At 40.9% G+C, this 26,231-nt stretch overlaps 1 protein-coding gene and 1 long non-coding RNA gene across 3 annotated transcripts; one reads left to right on the top strand and one right to left on the bottom strand.

The window, feature by feature from the left end:
- Positions 1-8,826: 8,826 nt before the first annotated feature.
- Positions 8,827-15,301, bottom strand: LSM8 (LSM8 homolog, U6 small nuclear RNA associated). 2 transcript variants are annotated; one of them, XM_055807396.1, is made up of 4 exons: positions 15,156-15,301; positions 14,045-14,085; positions 12,490-12,617; positions 8,827-9,097 (listed from the first exon to the last, which is right to left on the bottom strand). In XM_055807396.1, the coding sequence occupies exons 1-4, from the start codon at positions 15,184-15,186 to the stop codon at positions 9,007-9,009; spliced, it is 291 nt and encodes a 96-aa protein (XP_055663371.1). In that variant the 5' UTR covers positions 15,187-15,301; the 3' UTR covers positions 8,827-9,006. The 2 variants fall into 2 exon arrangements, with proteins under 2 accessions (XP_055663371.1, XP_055663370.1); XM_055807395.1 differs by lacking the exon at positions 15,156-15,301 and having other exon boundaries at positions 14,045-15,118.
- An 850-nt stretch (positions 15,302-16,151) lies between these two features.
- LOC129784693 (uncharacterized) lies at positions 16,152-25,409 on the top strand. Its single transcript, XR_008747694.1, has 3 exons — positions 16,152-16,785; positions 23,514-23,565; positions 25,257-25,409. It is a non-coding gene; the product is annotated as an uncharacterized LOC129784693 (long non-coding RNA).
- Positions 25,410-26,231: the final 822 nt, after the last annotated feature.

Here is a 26,231-nt window from a genome sequence, read left to right on the forward strand (position 1 = left end):
GTTGATAATTATATTTCTTGACACTGTCAACCTTGAATATGCAAATTGCTTTTCATTGATAGTACCACCTTTCCCTAAGTATAAGCGCTACTTTAGCTGAGGTTACTGTAACAGATGATCATTCTACTACCTATTAACTATGATGAATTATTAATGATTATTACTATTATTTTTTCTATTATATCACTATAAATTTAATCACTATAAATGATTAATTAATTACTATAAGCACAACAAGGATGGTGACTGTTAGGAAGACAAGCAGCACAGTCCATGTCTTATTCAGGATAATCTGGACCACACACTTGTTGGGCCTTATGAGCACAGCCGTGTATCGCAGACAACAAGGACAGTATTTTTTATCTCCTCTTGCCAATTCTGTTCTAATTGTAGAAACTGAGTACAAATTCTGCTCCCACCTCACAGGCCCATCCCCAGATGTCTACAGCAATGCCTTCGTGTAGAATGGAGCTCTAGGCACCTTTATAAACAAACAAACAAGCAAGCTTGCTTCACTTCTATGAACGCTCACGGCACCTACACGAATACTACTGCCAGTCACCTTCTTGCTGGTGAAGTGCCAATTGCCACAGCCTCAGAGAAAGTTCACTTTTAATCTCCGGTTGTATTATCAAAATCCTGTGCATAAAACTGCGTTCCCTGTTGCAAGAATGAATAGGCAGTTATTACCCAGCTCAAATGCTCCTCTTCAATGGCTTTTCATGGAACAGCATCGTGCTTACGGATTTCTGGAGCATCAAGGCAAAAATAACCCAGTACAAAGCTAACAGTCCTTTCACAGCAGCTAGAAATTATTTACCAAGGAATCCTAAATCACACAGGCCTGTTCCAGCTCCCTTTTCCACATAAATCTTCAGAGCAATCTAATCAACAATGTGTCTTTGTATTTACTGTTAATAAACTCTTCATTGTTTTATGCTGTCCTCTAATTTTTGAGAGCTGCAGGGCTGCTTCCCAGAAATACACCAACATCTCAGAGAAGCTGGGATTTAAAACCTGGTTTGTTCCTTGGCATCCACAATGGCGCTGAGCTATCTTCCATCAAGAAAAGGACATACTTGGGGGATTTTTTTACTCACCTATTTTGGGGCAAGGAAGAAATGACTTTGAACATGGGCTGAATTTAATCTTCCTTGTATAAATGACTGGCTGTATTACATTCCAACTTTATCCCTGAAACAAAAACCTGCACCTGCATTTTGCCATCTGTCATACGAGGGGCCCAAGTCACTGTGAGAAAAATCAGCTTTCATTTTGGACATGGAAGACAAGATGTGTAGATGTTATGGGCACACAGACAGTAGCAAACGGAAAAGAAGTGCAGGGGAAAAATGATGGATCACTGGCTTTTGCAACTTACCTAAACTTCCTTCTGTCTAGATTATCTTCACTGATAAAGCCTTTCTTGGTGCTGTATTAGAACCTTTGTCATCCTAGAAGTTTCTCACTTTAATAAGTTACCATGGCTCAGGTGGTGCATGGAAGAGTGCAGGGAAACTTCAGTGCTTTCATAAATAATGCTCAGCTGCTGAAAGGCCCAAGATGACAAAGGGCATTGCTCTGGGTACATCTCTGTGTTGAAGCACGGCATTAGCAGTAGGGCAGCCTGGCAATTCCCTTTCAGCTATGAGCAATTCTGCCGGCACATGCACTTTGCAGAAAAGCAAAGAAAAGGAAAACTGCTGACATACACAATGTGATTGCAGAGCATCATACACATCTTAACAAAAAAACCCACAAAAAAACCAACCAAACAAAAAGCTCCCAGGTTGAAGTTTGTCTTTCTTACTCTTTTCTACACTGACTGGACTTCTAAAAAATGGTGCAATCAGAAGTTAGAGAATAAAACTCGAAATTACTTAATGGATATTATAAACTACGCAAGATATTAACCTCTAGATAAAACAGGAAGCTGCCCCCTTCACCCATGTAACAATCATCACTTACATTATAACAATAGCTAACACTACCAAATATTTGAATTCTGTTCCATGTCTCATCAGAGATGCTTTCCACTCAGATCCTGACAATTTTAACTGAATGCAAGCTGATGACTTTTCAAGGACGCAGTCTTGAAAATCAGAAGCACAAGTCCAGTGAGCAATGCTTCCCCATTACAGTTACACAAAAGAATCAAGCCTGCCTTTTCAAAGGCCTCTTTGCACTTACGTCTGACTCTTGTATCCAGGATGAATTAGAACAAGCAGTAGCAGAAACATGGCAAAAAGCAAGGCCATTTCCGCTCAGCGTTGATGAGCACGCACTTTCATGCATTTTGCACTTGCAGTTTAATCATGGAAATCATTCTGCACACTCCTACTGCTAATGACCCGATTGTTAGGAGAAAGGTGGGCCCCAGTCCTATTGACTGTTTACATCTTAATGTGCCCTGTTTTTGAAATCTACTTCCAAACTAACTGAGGTTCTATTGTGTTATATTTCCTCCGCAGCATCACACACTTTCAATCAGCATCGGCTCTTCAGCCATAATCGCTTCCTGCCCTGGCTTCTGTTCAAGCACTGCAACTTGCTGCAGAACAGAACTCCCACACACCTGGTCTGTGTGCATGAAATGGTATAGATGAAGCAGTATTTAGGTGGCAGTTGGCAAGAACTGCTTTTATTCATTGGAAATGCTATGAACCGAATTTGAAATGGTTGTAAATAGGTTTTCACTGTTGCATGTTTTTTCCTGGTCTTCTGCAGGCACGTTGCTTTAAATACGGTTTTGACAGTCTGTCCCCTGTATCTGAGGGCACTACATCACCTGCACGTTCCATCAGTGCAAATACTGCAGACTCTCGCCATACGCCACCTGCAACTGTGGCCACTTCACAGAAACGTCACAGCATTCATCTGCACACAGGTAGGTTTCCATCTGCATCATAAGCAGAGATGAAGCCTGAAATTGTACAAGTGAGAACTGCCAAAGATTTAAGCGCAAAAATCCAAAGCAAGAACAAAAATTTTAAAATAACATTTTATGATAGGAAGCTTCCATATGAAATTCTAGTGCCTAAAATATTTCTTGGTAGAGAATGTTTTCTCACATTTCTCAGTATTTCTTGTAATATGAATGACATGCGCAACAATTGTATCTGTGTTAGAGAAAACGTCCCTATAATGAGCACTGCTGTAAAACCTAACTTTGTTCACATTCAACAGGTTTGTGTTCTGCTTTTTTTTTTTTTTTTTTTTGTGGATTTCACTACTTCATATCCAGCTTCTTTCATTTCTCCACCTGCATAATCTCCACTTGTTTCTATGCAGAGCACCGTAATCACTGCTGGAAAAATTGGCACTAAAGATAAATCTAAAGTACAAAACAAAAAGATGATGGTGGGACAACCATTAAAGCTGTTTTGGTGGACAAAACCAGCGTGTGCACATGCCCTTGTGCTCCCCTGAGTAATGAACACCTTGTATCAAAAAGGTGCAAATAGCAGACAAGGAGTTCAGCACCGAGTAAAATTTCTTGGCATTCGGCAGCACTGTGACTGATGTAAGGCTGAACAGCAGCAGCACGTTGTTCCACGCAAGTTCCAGAGTTCCTGGAACGTTCTGGAAGGCTCCAGGAAGGAAGGTATTACCGCCTGGATGAGGTCAGGCCCTTAGTGCTAGCAAGTAATTCTTGGCAAAAGTCTGAATGCTATTGTGTTTTCAGCTTTGATTTCCACCTTTGTCGGTGAAGCTTTTATTTTCTTCAGGGAAAACATTGCTACTGGAAGAAATGTCAGCATTTCTGCCGTAACTAAAAACTACTGTAAAAAAAAAAAAAAAAAAAAGGCCCAGAAAAGGACCCTAAGACAGAATATAGCACCCGGGAAGAGGCTGTTAGAACAGGACTTCCAGGACAAATGCCTGGCTCTTTACCATCTTCTGTCATGTTTTTAACCGAAGCCTGGTACAAGTTTTCCCTCCCTCACCTCAAGGCTTGGTCCATACAGATAGCACCTTCTGGCACATCTAGGTTTGGCGGTTTGTCTGTGCATACCCGCTACATGAAGTATGTCTTATTATTTAAGCAACAGGGAAGCTAAGACTGATTGACATGACACAGCTTTACTGGATCTTTACTGCGACTGAAGAACTCTCTTCCACTGAAAATAAAAATAATCCACAGACTTGTGATTCTAATCAAGGAACTGCAGCTTCCCCAGCTAGAAAGCAGAAATAAGAACACAATTAGTAAAAATTAGTAGAGTTGCATACACCGGTGCCAAAATGCACGACAGACCAAATATAATTAGCAAGCACAAACCATCTTGATGTTTCACTGGCATGACTCACATTCATAGATTCCAAGTCTCTTCAAACGAGGCATCTACCTTCTTCAGAAGTGCCTTCATGGTGGTTGTCATTTAATTCTTAAAGGAACAACAGCTCATGGCTTGGTATTTGTCACATTAACTGTGGAATAATTTAATTCTTTCTTAACAATGCACAGAGAACACAACCCTGGTATTTAGGAATTTTTCTGTATAAATCTGCAGAATAAAATTCTTAGTAGAGCACAGATTCCTGCAGGAGAGACTGAGAGGTGGAATTATGTTACCACAGGTGCAAAGGACCTACTCAAGGTACATTTGCTATGAAATGAGAACAGCAGTGGCCATGAGAAATCGTACAAACCATCTGTACTTTATCTTCAGCTCCAGCACAGCGCGTTTAATGTGTCACTCAGCTGCTTTACTTATAAAATGGATTGAAGAATAAACACTCCAGGAACTAAGGATGACAGGCTATAGCTGATGGCAAAGGTTGAGTCGTACAGAAATTCTCCACTGTTGGAATAAGTCCTCAAAATAGAATCCACGTTCCTTCAATCCCATAACCTGCCTATAGGCCATGCAGTATTTTAAGAACTTTGATTCCAAATATGTGGACATGGAGGTACTTCACATGGACTGCAATTAGGGATGCTGCCCTTGAACCACAGAAGATGGCTCCTGCATTGCTTCATGCACAACAAACGAATTTAATCTCTTTATAAGCCAACTGAGTCCTTTCACTGGAGGCATCCTTTTCCAGTACTCGTCAGGATTTGTCCTTTCACTCCATGATCTCTATTAAACAAACAAAAGGAGGAAGTGACCAACCTAGGGCAATGCAGGAAACTTAATGGAATATGACAATTACCTCCAATTCAGCATTACTTCCTCTTGTCCTTAGCATCACCTTTCTCTGCCCTACTCATTTCTGTAGAATTGGTTTATTATTCTGCAAGGACTCATTGGATTTTAGGGAACATCACCTGTTATTTATTGAATCTTTAATCTAGGCTTTTTGCAGGAAAAGACAGTTTCCAAGAACACTATGGACTACGATGACCTTTTTCCCATCTCAGCAGGGCTCTTCACGTACCACAGGGAACCAGCTCAGTTATAGAGCCACAGTGGCCAGCACTGTGAATGCCTTCAAGTCAGAAAAGGGAGTTACTCTTTTTGTTGTTTCTTTGAGGGTACTTTTCCTCCAGCAAGAATAAAGCAAAGGCTTTTTGCAGACAACACTATTCCTAATCTCCCAGGAGACATTTCCTTTGCTACATCTCTACAATCAGTGGGCATCTGCAGAGAACCTTTGCCCCAGCCAGCTGACAGACACTGACTGGCATACCCCCACTCAACACACAATAGTAATCTGCGGTGCTCTTTTTCCATTCCAGTCCTCTTTCATACCTCCTCAGCATCAGAAATAACTTTTCCACCCAAAAATTCAGCTCTAATTAATTTCCTCTATGTTTTACCTCTTCATTACCTTCAACACTTTTGCTACACTGGCTGCAGTGTGGGTTCACCTAGAGTCTAGATAAATCCACAACCTTCACACCTGCTGAGCTTCTACCCTAGACTCTTCCTCCTCCCGGGACTAACTAACGTCCTCTGGCTTGCTTTATTAGAATGATAATACAAGTTATACTAAAGTATAACTATGTCCACTTTATGACTTCAACCCCATTTATTTTTCCTACTTTAATAGAATGAATCAAAATAAATTAATGATATAAAAACCCTAACTTTCAGTGATGACCTATTTCTTCAGCTGGACTGCACTACAGATTTGATTCTATGAGAACAGTTTCAGGCTGGTTATAATTCAACATCTTGCATCCAACACTTTTCCAGAGTGCTTTCTCTCCACCATACATACAGGGACCTAGCTACCCCCTATGGATTAAAAGCTCCTGTAAGTTCACAAGGCTATAATTTCATTTTATGAATTTTAAATGCATATTAAGCCCTAGATTAAATTTCAAGATACCCCTTCTGACTGGGTCTCCTGGCTTTGATCCCTTCACCAGTATATCCAGAAAAGGCTTTAGTCAAACCCAGATCAAAGTCAATGGCATCAAACTGAAGCAAAATGTGGTCCAGAAACCGAAACAAAATTTAAGTGTAAGCCAAAACCCACAACTCCAAAAACCTTTACATTGCTGCTGCCTAAGCATGAAGGTAAGCAAACTCCACAGTTGCCAGTTTTAAGGTTTGAGACAGAATTTTGCTTTTGAGTGGGCTCTGCCTTGGCAGGGCTTTTACTGCCCACAATCCCAGTCAGACCAGTGAGCTGGCCATCCCTCACCTATCTCACTGCAGAAGAATCAAGTTGACAGTGCACTGCATATCAACCCATTTGGGCTTTGTACAGCCAGGTTTTGTTAGGATCTTTTTTTGAAAGGGAATTTAAACACCTTTCTCGATGCCTTGGAAAACGCCCTCCGTTTATGTCAGCCTGTAAGTGGAAACACATCTTAATTTTTCAAGCTGTAACCCCTCCCCCACGACCCCACCCTGCACACACACAATTTCACAGGTCCAGAAAGAGCGCATGCAAGAGCTGAAATCACTCACCAGAAGGGAAGATGACAGGGTTTGCAATCTGCATTTTAAACACATAACTGTGTGAAACTGTGGTTCTCCAGACTGTTTTTCTGCTTGAGCAATGCCTGAACTACTCAGAATTCTCATCTGTTCAGTCCCTAGATATTATTAATCAGCTTCACCACTTCGGTGCCACAGCTTTGCATCTGAAATAATCACTTCAAGGACAGAGAAAATTTTCAATTAACATCAGCAGCTCATCATATTGTAAGTCCTCAACCAAACACAGGGCCAAGGAGTTGCATTACAAATGACGTGCTCAAGGCAGAAGGCCTCTGTATGTATTAACATTCCATAACTCTGCTTCAAACATAATTCCACAGCTACAAAGGAACAGACTTCCTTAGTCGTTCCAGAGCTCCTATAAGTATTTAGCCTGTGTATCTCAACAGTAACTCTCCTAATACATGCAAGGCCAAGCAGTGCATTTAAACTCAGCTCATCCTGATTCTACCTTTTTGCTTCCGCATTTCTTTTGGCTGAGCCCCAAAGTAGCTAATTTACATCCACATTACTTGTCCTTTATCAATACAGTTCACTTTCTATACTATCTTTTCTCTCATGCTGGTATGAGTAGCAAAAGGGCTTTTTGTTATACACTGTTTTGTTGACTGTTTAAAAAAATTGATCGATTCTTTTAACATAATGAATTATAGCCAGACTCTACGGACTTTGGTAATCACGGAAACCCCCCAATTCGACATCTGCTTAGCAATTCCCTGCAGAAATGTGGACAAAAAACAACACATCACCAGGTCGTAAGATGGATAAAGTTGAAATAGGTTTGCTGGGCTTCACATGCGTCACTAAGAACAATCTCAGAAAACAAGCTGGAAGCTACAAGAATTGAGAACCAATTACATGCAGAACAAATACCTTCAATTCAATGTATTTGGCTTCCAAACTGAACTTGCAATAAAAAGTACCAAATCCCACTTAATATTAAAAACAATGTAAAAACAAATATGCACATTAAAATCACTTTTCTTTTTTCAACAGCACGTTTATATGGGGTGGGTGGGTGGGGAAGGAATACCGGACCTGCTGGCACACTAGAGGACAAGGAAAACAGCTCTGTCCAATACCAACTTCCTCTTGCTGCCACCGTACCAGTATTTCGGCTAGGTAGCGAGTAAGTAAGCCTAAAATACACCATGCTGCCCAGAGCTTGTCCCACTTAAATTAGGTGTTGCTGATGTATAAGAGGAGGTCTATTACAGTCACATGTAATTCTTACACCCAATATTAAGGCAAATTTCATTCAAAGGAAATAATTTCTCTAGCCAAAGTACTCCTGTGTCCCCTAAAACCTCCAATCTAGCAAGACAATGGTTACATACTAGCAAAGACACAATTCTCCTTCTATACATCTTACCCAGTTTTTGAGCACCACAACATCTGGTGAGAAGAGAAGACAGAGAATCAGTTGGTCTGGAATTCAGTGGGCTTCAAATAAATGCATATATTTGGTTTAGGTTCTGTGTTTCTACTCAAAAGTCTTTCTTTCCCCCATTTAATTTGTCTGCAAGTCTTAAGGCACTAAGAACTCTTGCACCTCCAGTACACCCTTAGGGACTAGAGAACAATGTTAAATAAACCACAAAAAACCCTATTATGTGCACAAGTCATTAATTTGACTGCAAAAGCTTTTAATGCTCTTGCTCTCTACACTACAAATAAAATGAAAAAAAAAAAAGGCACAAAACCTGGTTTTCTACTTACATCCAGAACTAGGTTTAGAGCTGGTTAAACTGACCATTACACAATCTACCTCCAAATAATTCTGAGTTAAAAAAGCCTTGGTTTTCCTTTAAGATTGAGATCTTTGTTTAAGAATGAGGTATATATACACAGGACTACCACTGACATTGTTTACATTTCCCAGTACATATTTCAGAGTGAAATCACACAGCATGAAACCCCAAAGGAAATTCAATGAAAACTTCTTTAGTAAAACGTAGAAACTTTACTTTACATGGCAAACTACAATATATTCATAATAAAAAACTGGTGACTAAAATTAAACACAATTTGTAAAAATCATCCATGTTGTTAAATAGGTCTGTACAACCGAAGATTTACAAAGTCCATGTGCATTTTCATCTTTTCAATGCACAACTGAGTTTAAAGGTTCTGCTCGAATATTCCCCAAGTCAAGAGCTGAATCTGTCTCTTCATCAATTTCACCAATGACAGCACTGCAATAAACAAACAAACAACAAACAGGTTATCATTTGTTGAAATCCCCTGGTACAAAACTGGAAAGCCACAAAATGAAGTTGTTAGTGAAGATTTTTTTTTTTTTAAATTGTAGAACTCTATCCTTTGAACTTCAAATTTTGATGACTATAAATAGTCTTAAGTAGAATCTAAAGGAAGTTGCTGGGATTTTTTGTTGTTTTCGGGTTGGATTTTGGTTGGTTTTTTTTTAAAGACACAGGTTATAAGAACCAAATACTACTGGTTTGTTTTAGGCAGCAGGTTAGCCTCTGAAACAAGAACCACAACCTTTTAGAGAGATAACAGCTTTTCAAGAATAATGTCTAACTGTAGCAATTCGTAAGTGCCTATGGCATTAGAGAAGCAAGACAATTTCCTTCAACACAACCTAGTAAAACGTTCATTTATCCAAGGGAGAGTACATAGTATTTCACCTATGCTATGTTAAGACTTACCTGAACTAAAACACTAGTGGACTCAGTAAAACCATTTTAAAGAGAAGGCTAAGATAATAGAGATCACACTAGCTCAGGATGGGAAGTAACCCAGAGGGAAAGTAAGAACAGAATCTATTCCTTCCAACACACCCTTACATTCACCATGTCAGAGACTTATGAGCTAATGGCTGTATCCACAAAATGAATTAAGAGCCATTAAAAACTGTTAAATTAATCCATCCAATAGCTTTCTGAATACATTTCCATTTTTGGTGTTTGTTACATCCCGCAACAGTGAGTTCTACAATTAACTTTTACGGTGTGCAATGAAGTACCTTTGTATGTGACTTGTCAGATTATGTCAGTTTTCAATAGCAGAAAAAAAACAGAGGAATTTACATAAAGCAATTATCTTCCCAACTTCTACAACTCCTGATTTCACAGCAAACAATAACCACTATATCTGTGCTTTTTCCAAACTGAAGAGCCCTTGCCTATTCAGCCTTTCCCTGAAAGAAAACATTTCATACCTCTAGTTATTCTCACTTGCGCTCTTCATGTAATTTCATCCTGCACCCCTCTAAACACAGTGGCATAACAGGTGTTTATACAATGACATGATGATGCCCACTGTTCTAGTTTTCTTCCTAATAACCCCTAACATTCTTTCTTCCAGTGAATCCATATTTACCACAAAATAGCCAGGGAGCAGGGTGAGACTGAGCTTAAGAGCAAACATCCCAATACAGGAGTCCAGGTTCCTATGACAGTCAGTGGAAACTAAAGAGGAGTTTAACTTGCCTTGAAAGAGTAATCTGGTTAGCCGAGTAGTTTTCTCAGTTCCATCACTACACTGGGAGCTTAGACAACACAAATGTAAACTGCTTATGCCAACTGAATATTCAAGCACTGACCAGCATGAAGCCTCACTTCAAATTTGAGTGCCTTCAGAATTCTTGCATGAAAAGGACTTGATCCTGCATGCTCATTACCATTTCATTTACTAGCTTTTTCCAAAGTGACACTTCAATTTAAAACATTTCCTTAGATTAAAATCCATCTATGGTATCACAGCGTAAGTTTCTCTTTAGTTCACATAGAGAAATAAAGCCTTTTCATTAGAGATCACATTCTCCTAGATGAAAAAGGAACAGACAATACCGGTCACTCCTGATATCTCTTTCACAGACTTTCTGTTTCTCTTGCAGCAGAACAAACACACATGTATTTAAGAGGTTTTGGTTTTTTAATCAGCTTTTCTTCACAATTTTTATTACAGTTTTACACATAAATTTCTAGTATTAATACCTTTTTTTTATTTTCCTAAGTCATCACACCTTCTAAAGCAGAAGTTGTCTTTTTCCTTCTAACAGCCTTTACTTGCTGTTGAACCATACCAAGTTCTTCTGATTGATGCTGTATATTCACTGCAAGCTTCTAGTGATACACACTGGAACGCCTGGAGGCACTTTATCCCTTGAGTGTTTTGTTTCTTTTATTTTTCAATAGCTTCTCTATTATACGAGTCCCCTATTTTGAAGTTACTGTTACTTAGCTGTTGTTTCTTTCTTCTTCTTCCTATAAGGATGCTGAATTTTAGTTTGTTAGGAGTTGCATGAATACGGAACTATTCCTTCTAACAAATATGTTTCCAAGTTTGTTATGATTAAAAAAAAGATTAATTTCTATAAAAGAATGTTTTGAATATAATTGAGTAATGTGGCAGCCTAGTATGGCGAAAAAGTGAAGCAGTAATTTGGCTTTATACACATCCATACAATTTGAAAAGTTACAAGTAGCATGTTTAGCCTACCTTTGTACATTTGTCACTATTTGGTTTTGCTTAAAAGCTCAAGTCAAAAATGATGAAAGCTTTCCAAAATGATCCACTTTCTCAATGATGTTAGATAAACACACCTAAATAAGTCTAAATAAAATTCAGTCTTGACATTTCTTTGTACAGAAATATCCATTAGAATTAGAAGATTGAGATTCCTGTCCAGGTACACATTTTGGTCACTGCAACATGCCCTTTTTCCGATTGTGATAAAAAATAATCTCATTTTTTACCATGAGTTTCAGAATGCTGCTGCAAAAGTCATCTTCCTTGCAGGGCCACTTACCAGGCCTTCTTTCCACTTCTCTTATAACCATCCCATCTGTTCTGCATAATAGCTAATTTCCACTGCATTTAATGAGCTTTTACTTTCATTTTGTCAGCGTATTTAACATCAAATATCAACTCATACGTTTGACATGTCACTATATCAGCTTCAGCAGCTGTTACATTGTCAAGCCAGAACCTTCATATATTTTCTAAAAATCTAAAAAAATCCTGTTAAAAGTCAACTTTGTATACAAGATTGCTGACTTTTTACACACAAGTTCCATCTAATCTTTTTTCATTCTTCTATCTTTTCCTCCATCAGTGGATCCTGCCTTTCACAGACTGGAATAAAGAAAATCTACACAATGCCTTGACTCAAAGGAAAATGCTGAGGTTTATGCTGACCTTTCCTAGATAGAAATCACTACGTGATCTGGTTAATTTACAGCTCAGTAAATCTAGACTAACAGTATCTTAACGTTACAATGCAATCACTTCTGTAACAGAAGTGTAGCCATTTAATAAGGATTCACAAAACCGTTTCAGTGGGAAAAGACATTTAAGATCATCAAGTCCAAAGGCTAACTTAGCACTACCAAGTCCACTACTAAACCATGTCCATAAGCACCACATCTACATGTCTTCTAAATACAGGTATGGTGACTCAACCACCTCCTTGGTTGCCTCAGCTTTGGCAGTACTACTAGCGCTACCCACAGATGCAAAGATATAAGACGTCTGGGGCTAAGATGTATACAGATACACTATATATACACACATACTAAATTTTTATTAATTGGTTTAAATATGAATATGTTATACTTACACATTATCACCTCTTACAATGTATAATCCCAGCACTACTTGCTCAACCCCTTGTGAAGAACTGAACACTCGTTCATGGCTTTCATCCAAAATCAAGTTAATGGTCTGATCAAAACCTTTGAGGGTTCCCTGAAAAAAAACCAGACAAAAAATAAAACACTCCAATTACCTTTTAAATTTATCATCTTTGGTCTCAAGGATATCTTAAAACAAGGTGGCAATACTAAGGCACTGGAGAACAGATGCTCTACTTAATTTTTATTGTTAGGCTTAAACACAAACAGCTGGAGAATGAAACTTGAAAAGCAATAATCAATTTAAGTATCTGTATTTACTACTGTGTTCATGCTAAAAGCCACAGCAATCTTTAGCATTGAAAGAAATAAAAGTTTCCTTTTTACCAACGAAGGCCTTCTAGACAACTAATTTTGCTACTTATAAACTGTGTTAGTCTTCCTTGTACGGAAGTTTCCAAAAATCAAATAATTAAATTAACAAACAGAAAAGTTGGATTCTTGTGGTCAACAGTATTGAATCTATTCTTAACATGCAATTTTAAGTGGTATCTCTTTGAAAGAGATTAGCTTATTTCCATAAAATTACTCAAAAAACCCCAAACCACCCAAGCTGCAAAACTAAAACGCATCAAGAGAAGAATTTCTGTGCCACTTTAATGCGTTATCATTTTTCCAAATGTGTAATTGATTTGTGCAATTTACCATCTGTAATTGATTAAGAAATTCCAACTAATGTAAAACACCATCATTCAAGCAGTGGCAGTATCCATTTATATCATCTAACCATGTAACAATGAGTCATATATACTGATTTCATTCAAATCTTTTTGGTGGAAAAGATCTTGTATCACAACACAAAATTTACCAGACTGACTCCAAACAGACAGAAGATTGGGTGAAACTAGTATTTTTCTGCTAAAAGTACTGTTTTGTCTGTCCAGAGGCTGCACAAAGCTAAGTACAGACAGAAAGATATAACCATCATGCAATGATCACACTAAAAAGTTAAACTTAAAGCACAAAAGAATAAAAGATGGGGGGCAGGGGGAAGAAAAACCCCACATAATACATAAGCAATAAAACCAAAACATTATGCAGTCTGATATATAACAGTTTGCCAATCCTCAGCTTTTCAAGCTTACAGAATTCCACAATTCTTCAGTAATTATTAGCTGACTTTTTCTATTACCATATAGAAGAATTGGTTTTAGCATGGAAGTTGAAAAGCTTACTGAACAGAGAGAACATTTTAGGTGGAAACCATATTACTGAACAGAAAATGCATTTTCTTGTGCAATCCTATAGACAAAAACATTTGAAAAAAGTCAAGCATTTGCATGCACAAGTTTATCAATGGACAAAGCTGACAGGCAAGAACCAGTGTTTAAATCAAACAGCATAAAATAATGGTCATAAAGCTTTTAAATAAAGTTTGTGAAGTCGTGAATAGGTAAGTGATAATACCCTAGCACTGCTTCTTTAATGCCATGATGGAGTCTTTATGGGGGAAAATACAATGTTAAAAAATACCAGTCTCACCACAATCATTCTTCCATCTGAAGTAATTACCGCAACAGTACCTGATAGTTCATTAAGAAAATATTTAGACATATCTGAAACGGAACCATTAACACTTCTGAAAGTTTTAAGAGGCAGTAAAAGCCAGAAAAGCCTACCAGTATTTTTTTTTTTTTTCATAAGAAAGAGCACCATGGTTGTTAGCAACATTTGACAACGCAGTATTTTTTATGACATTCTGTTTTAAAGTTTCACTTTACTCAACTATGGAGAGTTATACACAAACATGAACACCATAGGCAGACTAAAGATTTAAGTTCATCTCTTCTTCCATTACTAACTGCACTACCTCAAAATTGAAACAAGTTTTATAAACACTTCAAAGCTAAGTCCTTCAAAACAGCTTAGCTGTTTTGCTAGTGGGGATCCCTGGCATTCTACATGCCCTCACTCTGAAGTCAGTCTGGCTATCCCAATTTGATGACCACATATCCATTATCCTGAATGATTCTGGGTTACTACCTTACTGTTTGTGAATAAATTTGAAAATGCCCATAGGCTATTAGGAGTGCAAAGAACTACAAGAAGGGCGTTCCAAGAACAGCAACTCCCAGCTTCTGAGCAAACGATGTAAAGCCGACAACTTAATACATGCAAAGAGCCCTTTATGGGGCCAGGCCTCATTCCTCACACCGACCAAACGAGGATCAAGTTTGCAGCGCGGGAGGCTATAGGGGATTCTATTCTCTGGGTCTCCCGTAAACCTCTGTTCTACCTTATGTAAAGGGACACAGCCAGCCAGGAAGGGCCAACGAACGCCACCACCCGCGGGAGCTGGATGCAGGAGGCCTGCGGCCCCGGCCGGTATGCTTTCTGCAGGCCCTTCAGCAGCCGGCCTAGGGCTGGGGCTCTCCTGGCAGCTCACACCTTGCCGGGCCCGGAGGTACCCGATGCCCACAACAGCTCTGTCACCAGCCCACGGGGGCGGGCGCCGCTCGCCCTCCGCGGCACCGAGCCGCCAGGCCCCCCGCGCCCGGCCTCCCCTCACGCCCGCGGGCACGAAGGAGAAGGAAGGCCCGTTCCCGCCACCCCTAGGGCCGCCCCGGGACGCTTCCGCCCGCCGGAAGGATACGGTTGATGTAATTCTCCAAAGCAGAGGTCATGGCGACGGCTCCCGCGCTTCGCCTCACACCGGCGCCAGCAACCACCTCCCGCGAGACGGCGGCGGCAGGATCCGGGCGCGCAGATGACGGCGGCCGGGCGCGCAGATGACGGCGGCCCGGCGCGCAGACGCACAACGCGGAGACCCGGCAGGGCGCGCCGCTCCAGCCGCTGCGCACGCGCGGCACGGCGCCGGGCCGCCTGTCAAACCGAGCGGGAGCGGCCGCGCATGCGCGGTGGGGGGGCGGGGGGCGGCGGGAAGCGATGCGAGCGGGCTGTACCAAGTAGCGGTCCGGAGGGGGGTGTCACGGTGCCCCCTCCGCGGCACATGGCACCATCCGTTGGGTGGGCGGGGGCAGGAGGCGCGGGGTGGCTCGCCGGTTTCTCTCAGGAGGCCCCGTCGCCGCCACCGCTGTGGGGGGCTCGGCCGGCGAGGGAGCGCTTGGCGGGCAGTGGGAGCGTTGTGTCCGTGCCCAGGCGGCTGGCCTGCAGGGCCTCGCTGCCTGGGGGTAGCGTGCCTCTGGCTGGCCGCGGAGCCGCGTATCCCTCCCTCGGTTCCGGCAGGCGGGCGGTGCGAGGTGGGCAGGCAGGAGGCCGGGCTGCTGCCGCCCCACGGCGCTGGCTCGGGAAGGCCTCGCAGCGGGGCTGTGGGAGGGGTGCCCGGGGCCAGCCTTGCAGCGCAGCTTATTGAAGTCCTACCGATACGGTGAAAAACCTAGAACTCTGCTGCACACAGAAGCTGCCTAGATAACAGAAACATTAACACCCGAGAAAGAGCGAAGGGCGGGAGCTTTGCACTTAGCACTTCGAGAGGGGACAATTAGTATCGATGTAGATGAGCTAACAAGAATGTAAATAAGGAACCTTCTGACGAGGACGTGCTAACTGCTACAAGAAAAACAAACCAGGGTAAAGGAATTGTAGTAGTAGATCAGCGTCCTCCTACTGAAATGCCCCCCCCGCCCCCCCGAAGAGGGTGGATCCCCCGCTCAGGGATCATGCTGGTACAGATTAAAACCAGCCCTGTGGGCATGTGTTAGCTTGGCATGTTTAGAGTGGGCAATAAGGAAGGGCTCATTGTTAGCTAGCAGATGTTTTAAGATAACAAACTAAATAAGAAAGACTGCTAATGTATGCAAAGATAAACAAGAACTTCAGGTAACTGCCCAAGAAGATGAAAAGTACATCTTGAAGAGGCGCCAGAGGGAGGAGATTCTGAATGCTCGGAAACCTGTGCGTGCCTTTGTATAATAACTATCGGGCTGCCTGTTGAAACGGTGTGCAAGTTAGGAGGAGCGATCCCCCTTGCACCCAGTGCCACAATAAACATACCTGCTTTATAACTCTCCTCGAGTTGCAGAGTTGCGATTCCGCACGTCACTACGCAGAGGTGCTTTGTGTGGGAAGTGGCGGGTGGCTGCGGGAGGGTGCTCCGGCCGTGCCCGCGCCCGATGCTGTAGTGGGCATGGCGCCAAGCCACGCGCTTCCAGTCCGGCAGGGATCTGCAAGTGGAGAGCTGTGCCACTGCTGTAAAGGAAAATGTGGTCAGACGCTGCAATCTGTGCAAAACTATGCACCTTTTTAAAAAGGCGTAGTGCCAAGTAAGTGGTGATTCTTATGCGGCAGTTTGGAATTTATGCTTACAGGAATCTCCTTTTGCCATAATCTGTAAATGGGGGAGTGGCAAATAGGGATGCCCTGAAGAACCTGTGCTTTTCATTTTTTTTATAATGTTACCTGCCGCTAGCATAATTCCCTTTCCATTCTGGTGGCCCATTGTTTCTTCTGATGAGTCCCTAAGCATAACAGCCTTCCACACTTTCTGATCAGTGTGCATGATGCACAGCGTTCCCTATCTCCTTGAGTCCTGTGAGATAAAGGAGTGCATGAAACCTGCTGGATTCAATGGTGGTGCTGGCAAGCAGTTTTCAGGAATGTAGGAAGCTGGACTGATACACAAGAAGAAATATCTCAGGGAAATGAATTTCAGTCATCCACTAATAGAACCAAATTAAGCTACAAAGGCAATCCTGGTGCTTTAGCCATATTTGCCTGTGGGAGATGTCATTGTTAGTGTGCAACAGGCTTTCAGAAACATACTGTAGTATGCTGTACACACAGACATCCTCTGTGCTGCAATATATTCATGAATGCACCCCTCTAATGGTATTTAATAATATAGCAGTGTGCTGGTGATGCCTAAAGTCTTACACAGGTGTTGACCTCTTACAACAGTCTTTCTACCAAGCTTCTTGAAGCTGCTTTAGCAGGGACTTGGACTAGATGATCTCCAGAGGTCCCTTCCATCCCTGAACATTCTGTGATTCTATGATTCTGTGATTCCATGTAAGAGGCTGAAGATTTTTTGTGAAAAGAATTTTCTTTTCATACTCTTCCTTCTCCCTAAAGGTAGACATTTTCAAAGGCCAAGAATATGAGATCACTGGGACACAAGGATGTATGATAAAATCTTAAAATACTTGCACCATGACAGTACCAGACTACTGATCCCCTGAGAATCTCTGATCTGTTTATATCAACAGTGTCCCTGAAAAGCAGAGAAGCGCTTTTTAGTTGTTTTATCAAGGAGGGCTGAAACCCAAAGAAGTTTTGGTGCCCAGACTTTGCCAAGCCAGGTGCTTAAGAGCAGTTAGCACTGTCAGTATAAAGCAGCTCACAAAACAGAATCCCTGGCTTCACTTAATTAGAGTCTCTGCATTTTCCTGAAGGCAAGCAGCAGTGCCCTTCTTCTTACAGTCCTAACGGAGGTTCAGTCTTCTGTTTGAAGCCACCACTACTGTTACTCTTCTCTTACAAAATACACCTTTAAGTAAGAAGTGGAAAACTCTAATTTAACTCCCTTTTTTTTTTTTTTTGTGGGGGGGGGAAGGGGGGAAGATATTGTCTGCCTCTCCCCCTAAGTAGCAAGGTTTCATAGACCAAATTCCAACCTGGGGCCATAATTTGCCCTTTTGTTGAAGCTGTGCCATGTGCAGAGAAATGGATTCATTAGGCTGGTCTAAAACTGTGGTTAAACTACTTGTCCAGTAGAGGGAAATCTTAGCTTCTGGTTGCTGTTCCAAGGTCTCTCATTTTAGATGAAATGAATAAGCAGCCTTCAGCACCGGTTCTCTGCTGCTGGTCAAGACCATTTGAGTCCTACCTTTACATGTAGAAATTAAGTATCTTAAGCATGTCACCCTGGTCTTCTTTACAGAGAAAAATAATTAGTTTTCTAGCATAGGATGAGATGCATTTCACACCAAATATGTATGTTTCTCCAATACTTATAAAATGAGCCTAGGGTGACTAACTCAGACACACACATTTCACAGGTTTACAACTATTTTAGGCTAGACAAATTTTATTCCTGGTGACCATAGTTGCCAAAATAACATTGGTTTCATGATCAGAAACCTGCAGCTGGCAACACTGTGCCTGTTTCTTCCCTTCAGTTGCTGCAGAGCTGCCCTTGAGGACACACTAAATAATTGAATACAAGCATACGCTAAATAACTGAATACGAGCATAATGCTGGTTAAGCTCTCAGTTGACTGAAGAAACAAAACACCTTTGGAAAAAGGCTTTCCCTTTCTCTTACATTGTCTAGATGTAGCTTATTTGCTAATTACATTCACTCCTGTAATTAAAATCAGTTTATTTCTGCAATTGATTCTCCATACATTAAGGTTGCTATGGAAAGTGATTGCTGTATGCTATGCTTTTTGCAGAATATATAACCAACTAATCATGCCCTGGAGTGTCTCTGCACACTTTCCTGCTTCCTTACAGTCTGCCGCAGCAGGAAGGAAACCCTGCAATGGTAGTTGTAGGGTATATGTGCAAGCAGTTATTGTCTGTAAGCTTGTTATCTAGCCTAGGGTTGGTGGAATGGATGAGTGAATGTTTTGTTGCTGCTGTCACCATGTGTTGCTGATCAGTTTTATGTCTCCCAAAACATCCTAGCTTCTGGCGGCTTTGCTTTCCTTGGTTATTAGGAAGTAGCCAGGTTTTATAAACCCATCCGTGCTGAAGGGTGAAATGGCTTTGTAGAGTTCTTGCGAAAGGAGAGGCTTGACTGGTACCACTGTGCCATGGCATGTCAAGCCATGTCCCTGTCAGATCAGATGGAGAAAGGTGCAAGGCCTACTCCTCAGACTTCCTTGAAAATGGAAACTAATGTAATCACCTGACTGTTAGAACAGGAGCTTTAAGAAATTTCTTGTAATAAAAACCCCCAAATTGGTAACATCTGTTAGCCTGCTCAACAAGGATTGCATCCCTTGGTTGCTGCTCAAGGAAAAATAGTACCTGAGGTAGGGAATAATGCAGGGTACATACTGAAGAAGAATCAGACAGTATGTACTCCAGAAGAGAAGTAAGCATCCCCAAATTCCACACATTTAATTTACTTAATCCTTCTAACAGCCTTTCTCATACTTTATGGAACTCAGAGATTTAAATCTTTCTGATTTTTCATCTACATTCCCAGAATGTCACTCCATAAAAAGAGCCTAGCCCTTCAGCTCGTCTTTAGTTTGTACACACCCAACCTGGCTAAACGTGATGTGTTTCTCTTTATGTGTTCAGGAAAACCAGAAACAGTCTTTCACCTCTACTTTGTTCTCCTGACTCTGTGGAGGCTCTAGGGTCCGTAATCAGCAATGCAAGGACATAGATTTTATCAGATAGCTGGAGAAAAGTAGAAAGATCTTGTTTACCTCATGCATGATAGCTGCAATCTAAATTGAGATATGTTTCATGTACGTTATTATATCAAATGGTAATGGTTTGCAATGAAACAACTGGCAAATATTTTAGAAGGTTAACAGTCTGAAAATTGCTGGTAGACTCTCAATATAAGTTACAATGCATTAGAAACAAATCTGTAGCATGAGTAGTCCCAAAGTGCTTTTTATTTATCTTTAGAAACTCAATGTTAACAAACATCTGATCTAAATGTTGTTTGTTGTGATAGAAACTGCTGCTATGATAGGATACATTACAAAAAACCTAATTTTACTCAAAGACCTCCTTTATATGAGAAAGTGTATATTTTTTCCAGCAACTTTTGCTACAATATGCAAAATACCATAAGAATCTTAATGATTACATCCCTACTTAATGAGGTAGCATAAAAAAATATCTTTGCATGTTTCTGTTTGCAGGAAAATAAACTTTTCCATTTTCCTTTTTCTTTTTTTAAAAAACAGAAGAAACTGAAAACAGCTGTAGAAGTTCAGTACCATTATCCTTTTAGATAAAAATTTTAGGGGATGTTATGAACTTATTGGTAGGAGAAATGCTATTGCTAATGGGCCATGCACCTACAACTACAGAATTACAAAGCAGATGGATTCTTGTTTTCAGCTGCTCTAAGCAGAGTATTAAGACAACTCTGTTGTACATAAAATGAATAATAAGCTTCAAGTAACTGACATTTACCAGCATGTCAAGTTCATCATTTTTTACAGTCATAGCTGAAATTGCATTTGCTAAATTGCTCTCATGAGGCAGGCTTTTTGTTCTGATAGATTCCCTACTTCTCAAAGTATAATTCATCTTACTGTAAAAGCACTGATCCTAATCTTTAGCCTGTGTTAAGATGACTAGATCTTCCAGTTTTAAATATAAAGTCCTTTATCTTAATACTCTGCAAGGATGCCCATTTGACCCCATTCCACTTCTTGTTTCATTTGCTCTGTGGCACATGATCACCATATAAAAGGAATAATCGCACATGGTCAAAGGGCTCTGTTCAGAGGCGACTTACACACTGCCTGCTGCCAGATATAATGTAGATTGCACTAGAAAATCAATGTAATTCTGCTTTGTAACTTATATGGCATCATTATTTTGTGAAGTAGGTTATTCACTGTACCATAGAGCAGTCTTTTGGCACCAGGACCTTTAAACCAATTACGCAAGTGGAGAAAGGATACACTGTGGATTTGGTCCTGCCCAGAAGAGGTGCTGAAATCCTTGTCAGAAACATGTCAATGAAAAATGATCATCAGGAGAGGGAGATAAATAGGAGAACCTGTCTTTCTTTTAACGGGGTCTGAACTATGTCTAATAAAAGGCAGAAGATCAAAGGACAGGGAGGAGGCTTTTTTTTTTTTATCAGTAGGCTATGCAGTGAAAGGCAAAACTTAAAGCAAGCTTTTGAAACAAGCAAACAGAATTGTATTAACACGATGAAGAGAGGTGGAACATGAGGATGGCAGATGCTATGCTTTCCTCACAGCCTTGAAGAGGGCTGTTTTGTCTTTATTTCTAGACTAGGATTTTGCAAGCTATTGCTCCAATTGGATATTTTCTTTTACAACCCCCAGAATCTCCTTGGTAATTGCAACTAGTGTCCTTGTTCACTGCCAGAGTACGTGCTAGCTCTTTCACTTGGTACTTTCAGGTACTCTTTTTCAAATCCTCTGGTTAGTGTTTCTGTTGGCACCAGAGATTCCATCTACTGATGAGTCTTTTCAGCTGTTAGAGTTCAGATACTGAGGTCAGTTAACTTAGTGGGGGAAAGAAATAGCTTCAATGAGCTTGCTTGTCCCAGCTGTGGTAGCTCATGATTCACTCAAGCAGGCAGCTGGCACCAACGCTGGAGTCAGTGTTGAGGCCTTTGGTGTGTAGAAAACTGTGTATACTGCACCCTGGAATCTGGGCTGCAGCCAGCACAAGGGTATCTGGAGGGGAAGGAGGGATCACATTTACAGAGATTTATAGGGGTAAGAACGACTGGCAGCAGCAGAAGGTCTTACTGTTTGCACTGTTTGTTGAAATCAGAGAAAATCTTTGTAAACAAAAAACCTCAGGGCTTTGGGTCACGACAAGGTGTATTCCTTGTTTGAAGAGGTATCCCTATGGGTAAAACTTTTTGTTTAAGGCAGATCTGCTTCACAGCAAGAAGTTACACTGTGCTCAGGGGTTTTTTTTTCCCCTTTTAATCTCAGACAAAATTTGTTCTCCTCAGATTAATGTGATCATGTGTGCAATGCCTGATCGCCGCTCTGGAGCGATGGATGGCACAAATGAACTCACGCCCTGAAATTTCTGGGCTGTTTGGATGGGTACATCTCATGCATGAAAGTGCAAGTTAGTTTTGCAACTCTGTAGCGCTCTGGTAGTGGGCGGGAAATGGTAAAAAGCCTTAAGAAATGTCCTGTTGGGGTGCGTGCTTACCTGGCTATGGTGTAGAAGGGTTACCATCACTCCACAATGAGAGAAGAGCAATGTCTCAGAGCACGGTGCTAACCATTAGTAACTGCTGCCTTTTCATTATCAACCACTGTGCTATTGCATTATTGATTAATGCTGTTGAAAGCCATTCCTGCTGGTCCCTTATGTTCTTACTGAAAACCACTTAACATATCAGCCACATCTAATTGAATAGCAAGAGGAATGAGTGAATGTAATTCATAAACACTCCTTCCCTTTATAGTCATTGGCAAAACTATGTACGTCACTGAACATTGAAACCATCCTGAAGGCATCAAATTTCCAAATATAATGCTATTTTTAAAAATATTTTACTCAACTTGTGCTAGGTATGCTGTTGCTACTAATGTTCTGGAGGCTCACATGCTTCACTTATTGTAGGGAGTAAAAGTAGTCTGTACATCTTAGTTAAGCTAAATTTCCATATCTCACAATGATTGGTAAATATTAGTCTAAATTATTTACTAAATCTGTAAGTCAAATTGCATACACATTCATAGAAATATCAGAATTTCTTTTGAAGCCCGTGGTGGAACTGTAAATAAAAGTTAGCTAACTTTTAAATACTGGTATTACAAAGACACCAGAAGGCCTCAGTCCACATTAAGGCCTCATTATGTTAAACTCTCTACATAAACATGAAGAGACACAAGAAGTCTTGGCTACAAGGAAATTGTACAGTGAATAGCCAAGAGAAAGTACAGAAGGAAGAAGGTATTGATGTCTCCATTTTAATGCCCTTAATAACGCTTTAACTTTTGATCAGCCCTGAAGCAGTCAGGCAGTTGGACTAGATGATCATTGTAGGTTCCTTCCAACTGAAAATATTCTATTCTATTTTACAAACAGAATGCAAAGAAAAGTGATTTTCCAAAGGCTGCTGTGTATCACCAGCAGAAATAACATTCAGATTTCTGAAACATATTCTAGGCAATTTCTCATAGTTTATTTTACAACACCCTTTTGGTTTTTGAGGAAGGTTCTCCTGCTTCCTCCTCAGCATGTAATTTGATACAGAACATGTATGAGCATTCCCCATCTTGCCCCTTCTCATCCCCTTTCCAGAGACTTCAGTACTTTGCTAATCACCTTCATTCTCTTTCAGTCTCTGGAGAAGTGCCACAATGGGATATGGACCACAGTACACCACATGTGAGGTAAAGCACTATTATCATCTGCTTCACCTGCTTGTCTTTTAATTAAAAAAAAAAAAAGAGAGAGAGAGAGAGAAAACCAAAATTAAATGCATCTGAAAGAAGATCATTGGAATAGAAATAATATTCATTGCCATTCCAGATGACACTGACATGACATATTAAGGTGTTTATATATCTTTGAAAAAATGGTCTGTCTTTTATGTCAGATAAATGATGAGGCAGGTGTGTCTCCTAGGCAAAACAGGCCACTGCAGACTGAAGCACAGTATCAAGATAAGATTGTCATTGTGCAAATCTGTGCTGCCTCAAAGCTAACGTGCACAGTCTGTTTTCGCAAGTGCTTTCATATTTTTGTTCTTTATTATGAACATATACAGCACATAAGTGTTTTTAGTATTGGCTGACTCTGGTATTTTGTAGTCACGATTGTGGTATTTAAACAGGAGGTGATCTGTTCTGCACATGGAAAAGGGGCTGTTATAGAGGAAATAATTAAAAGAAGTGTTGCTATTTTTTGGCAAGAGGGTGTTATGATTATTTTTCAAAGAATACCTAGCGTTCATTATGTTCATGTACAAACCTATGGTGATTTGAATCTGATTTCCAGTCTGTACCTAGGGAGCATTATCATTATGTTAGAAGTGCAAGTATGTTATTAAATTGGAAAGCACTTATATATATAGTCTCATCTAGTTCTTTTTTAGCTGCTGTATACAATTTCTTCCCAATTTCAACTTAAGAGCTGGATTAATTAGATGAAATGAGCAGTGTCACTTGAATAACAGCTATTGTAAATAACTGAGATGTTTTTATAAAACTTAATCATGTTGTTAATATGCAAAATGCATTTGTTATGATAAAGCAATACATTGCCCTTGGTTAAGAAAATTCCTTTCAGAGTTTGCCTGGCACTGATTTTTAAAATGCATTTCAAGACTTTCTGAAAATCTTGAAATATAAGCGTGACTTGATTGTATTATGAAAATGTATTTGGTGAGGGACACATAATTATCTTCAGTTTTCAGATGAAGCTGAGCTGGTAACTTATCTCTAGTCACTGATAGAAAATTTATTTCGATACTTATTGAAAGTAAGCTTTTTTTCCTGTTTTTCTTTTTTTCCTGCTGCACCACTCTTGTACAGAGAGAAATTATTGTTACAGGAGGCATTGTGTCCAGGTTATATATACCTAGCTGAAAATTTTCTCAAGGTAGAAAAAACTCCTGACCAATACATCCCTCGCATCTCAGGGATACATTCTTCCCAGGAAAATGCTCAGCTTTAGAAACTGTACATCACAGCACCATGTGTGTATGTATTGGAACACACAATGCCGAGTATAATGCCAGGTTTTCTGAAGCAGGTTTATTTTTTAGTTTAAAACATTGTTGTGCTGAATTGGTGGTTAATCAGTAATGTTACAGCTGAACAAACCTTCCGTTCAGAAGGGCACAATTGTTGCTGCAGGTTTAGACGTTGGCTAGCATGGGGTGTCTATGCCGTGTGAAGAGTCCAAACGCACACGTTTGAACATAGAAATAAAAAGAGCATGGAGGAAGCTGGCAACAAGATTATGCCAGCTAATGTTCTTATAAACAGCTTTTGAACAATGCTAGTGCATTGGATTTAGGGGAGGGGTGGGTTACAACCAGAGTGTATTGTTTCATATTGGGTATTTTTTTCTCATGCAGGTCTTCACCTTTTTTCCCTCCACGTGGTTACCAAGGAATGCAAAAGCAAGCTATCACTGTGTGTCAGATGCCAGCAAGATCTAAGAGCTCTGGAGCAGCTGAGAACATGGATACAGCATCTCAGATGTCGGGATGATGCTGTACTGGTAGAGGAATCTGTAAGGGGAAGAGGCTTTCATTTCATGTTGAATTTTGTCAGAATCCAGGTCTGCTGTTGTTATACAGACAGAAAGTTTTGTCAGCAAGATGGGAGTGTGTCTCTGTAGCACTTCACAGACTGAGGGGGGTCGCTGCCTGAGAGTACAGGATGTATTATGGGTTGCAGGGGAAGAGCATTTTGGGATTGTGCAAAACTTTCCATAGGATGTTTAGGAAAGGAACTGCAAGCAGGGAAAGGGAGATCCCTCCCCGGTTTGGGGAGAAAAAAACCCATGGGAAAACAGAGGGATAAGGGGCTAAAAGGCAGCAGTTGCATGTAAACAGGTAGTGGTCAGTAGACTTATCTGACAATCCCTGCAGTTGATCAGCACAGTCTGTCCCGTCTTCTCGTTAAACTCTACTTTTGTTTTCCTGGGCGCAGGGTTCTCTTCTGTGTGCAAGGAGGTTTGAGAGCCCAGCAGCTGGAGTGGGGCCATGGGATCACCGGGGGCACTGGCTGTGGTGTTAGTAAGGGGAGTGGGTGAGGTATGTCAGTCAGCGTGATTGCTGCTGAGCCAGGTGTGCACATGTGAGAGTGAGACAATTGGAGGAGCTGGCTGTGGGAAGGAGCGGGGGTCCCAGCTGTGTGGCAGAGAGCCTGTAGGGTGTGGGCTTGGCTGAGGTCAGACGTGTGTGTGTGTCTGTCTATGCATGAGGCAACTGAGGACCCATGGCCAGCCACTGGAGTGACTCAGTGTTTAAGCCCAGGTACTGGAGGCAGCTAAAGCCAATTCTTCACGTTTTTCTTGGCAGTTTACATCTATGCAGGGTAGGCCT

The sequence above is a fragment of the Falco peregrinus genome, chromosome 6 (assembly GCF_023634155.1).
Source record: "Falco peregrinus isolate bFalPer1 chromosome 6, bFalPer1.pri, whole genome shotgun sequence".
Lineage (NCBI taxonomy): Eukaryota > Metazoa > Chordata > Aves > Falconiformes > Falconidae > Falco > Falco peregrinus.